At 29.1% G+C, this 2,650-nt stretch overlaps 1 protein-coding gene across 1 annotated transcript; it reads left to right on the top strand.

The window, feature by feature from the left end:
• Nucleotides 1-23: 23 nt before the first annotated feature.
• Nucleotides 24-1,040, top strand: M421DRAFT_391117 (uncharacterized protein). The gene has a single exon (XM_033589998.1). The coding sequence runs from the start codon at nt 252-254 to the stop codon at nt 960-962; it is 711 nt and encodes a 236-aa protein (XP_033442403.1). The 5' UTR covers nt 24-251; the 3' UTR covers nt 963-1,040.
• Nucleotides 1,041-2,650: the final 1,610 nt, after the last annotated feature.

Genomic DNA, 2,650 nt, shown 5'->3' on the forward strand with positions numbered 1-2,650 from the left:
AAAAAAAAACGGTAAAAAGTGATAATAACAATACATCCTTAATAAGTGAATGTGATAACAATAATGACGGTTACAATGAGGATAACAAAAACCGTTATAATGACGATAATCCACACGAAAACGGTAATGGTAAAAAACACAATTATGTTAAAGTATTAGTAGATGATCCTTTTAATAATAGGGATATTGTACTTGAAGTTTCCAAAAAACAAAAAGGTGTCTACATATGAGAAACTTTTGATGGTAAACACATGTATGTGGGACATTCCATTAATTTATATAATAGAATAAGTTCTTATTTTATGCCATCTATACTTAAGACTAAAGCAAGTAGAGTTTTACGTTATTTAAATAAAAATGGTTTTAGTAATATTAAGCTCACTATCTATATTATGAAAGACAATTCTAGTTTAGAACAGGTAGTGGAATTGGAACAACAATTTATTGATAGGTTAAACCCAAATCTTAATGTAGATCTAGTTGCTAGTGGTTCTGGCCATCATGAACCTATGAGTCAAGAAATGCGTGAAAAGCTTCGTAAACAAAGAGGTACAACAATATACATGTATAATGTTAAAGATCTTTTTTTGCTATATGCATTTGATTCAAAACAACAAGCATATGATTTGATCAATATACATCACAATACTTTAAATGATTGTTTAAACTCAGGTAATATATATCTAGATACTTACTTTTTTTCTTTAGATTTAATAGAAGAGTCTCCTGAAACTAATTTAATCCCTTCGGATCAAATTAAAAGTTTAGTTTCAGATAAACGAAATGTTTATAATGTTAAACACCCTGCAGCTAAATCTATCTTAGCAGAGTTTAAAAATGAACCTAAGAAAAATTTAGAATTTAACTCTTTAAATAGTTTAGCTAAACATTTAAAAGGTGACCGTCAGGTTATTAGAGAATACTTAAAAGGAGAGAAATCAGGTTATTATCGAGGTAAATGAAAATTTACTTATAAATTTTAATATATAATGGCATGGCCGGGTAAGATGGAAACATCTTACTTTACATTCACTGTCTGCTGGGATCCCTTTACAACCTTTGGAACTAGTAACACAGACTTTATTTTATATAAAAGCGGTGTAATACAGTAACATTTCAAAGGATTAGGCAATCAGCCAGAAACCAATTATAAAAGGGCTCATCGTAGCATTAAACGCTTTTATATAGTAGGTTCTTCAGAGACTACACGTGAATACCTTAGTAAATATTTATTATTTAAAGGTAAAGATATAGTCCGCGCATTGACGAGAGTTAGTGAGAAGCGTATGCCAGCTTTAATCGGAGGTTTTGGTAATTTCTTACTTCCATTAGGATTAGGAGGACCTGATATGGGGTTCCCTAGACTTAATAATATTAGTTATTTATTATTAATACCTAGTATTGTTTTATTCTTATTTGCAGGTGGAATTGAAAATGGGGTAGGTACAGGGTGAACTCTTAATATGGAGTACTCCGAGCAGATGGTGCTAGGAGGAATTAAACTCTTTTCGATGCGTGAATATCCCCAGAAAAATGAAATAAGATACTCATGGTTACATAAATTAAATTTTAAAAAACCGTACGTAAAAACGCTTATGACAGGGGGACAATACGCCTGGGTAGCAAAAAGAAATTTTGTTATCCATCAGAGACTTAACAAAGAGTATCTAGAAAAAAATGAAAAAGAATGGTTTGAACAATGATTAGTAGGAATAACAGACGGAGAAGGTACTTTTGGTTTCTATAAACAAAACGGTAAATGGATCTTAGTTTATAAAATAGCTCTTGCCAGATACAATTTAAGATGTTTGTATTATATTAAAACTAACTTAGGTATAGGTACTATAACAAAAGACGGTACAAAAGCACAAATCTTAATAAGAGATAGAACAAAGCTAGAAAATATAATTTTTCCTATTTTTGATAAATATCCCCTTTTAACGAGTAAATACTTCAATTACGAAAAATTAAAAAAAGCATTAAAGATAGTAACTGACACTTATATAGATAAAATAGATAAAGACAGACTTCTACTAGAATTAAAAGAAAAAGCTTTACCGGAGGATTATAGATCTCCGGTTTGAGATAATATTACATTAACTCATCCTAACGTATTTAATATTGTATCTAAACCTTGGTTAGCAGGATTTATAGAAGGAGAAGGTAGTTTCTATTTAGTACGAAAATCGGAGAATAGAATAGTCCATGGCTTTGCTATAAGCCAAAAATTAGATAAAATACTATTAGAAGCTATCAAGAAAATATTACATATCTCTACTAAAGTTAGATATAAAGAGAAACATAATTACTTTTTGCTTGATACAAATAACTCTAGAACAATAGAAAATATAATAGCTTATTTTAAAGAAAACTTAGTTGGTATGAAAAGTGTTGAATATAAAATTTGAGCGAGAACATATGCTAAACATAAGGGGGATTATTATAAGTTATTAGATGTACAATCAAGAATGAGAATGATGAAATCTAACTTAGTAGAGATACAAGATATTGACAAGTCAAAAAGTTTGTTGGATAATTACTCCATTAAACCTAGTGGAGATAGATAAAAAAAAACATAGATATCACTGTAAATATTAAAAGAATACATAATTATAAACATATACTTCTAAATACTTTTTCATTTTTTTTT

Source organism: Didymella exigua (assembly GCF_010094145.1).
Source record: "Didymella exigua CBS 183.55 unplaced genomic scaffold M421scaffold_127, whole genome shotgun sequence".
Classification (NCBI taxonomy): domain Eukaryota; kingdom Fungi; phylum Ascomycota; class Dothideomycetes; order Pleosporales; family Didymellaceae; genus Didymella; species Didymella exigua.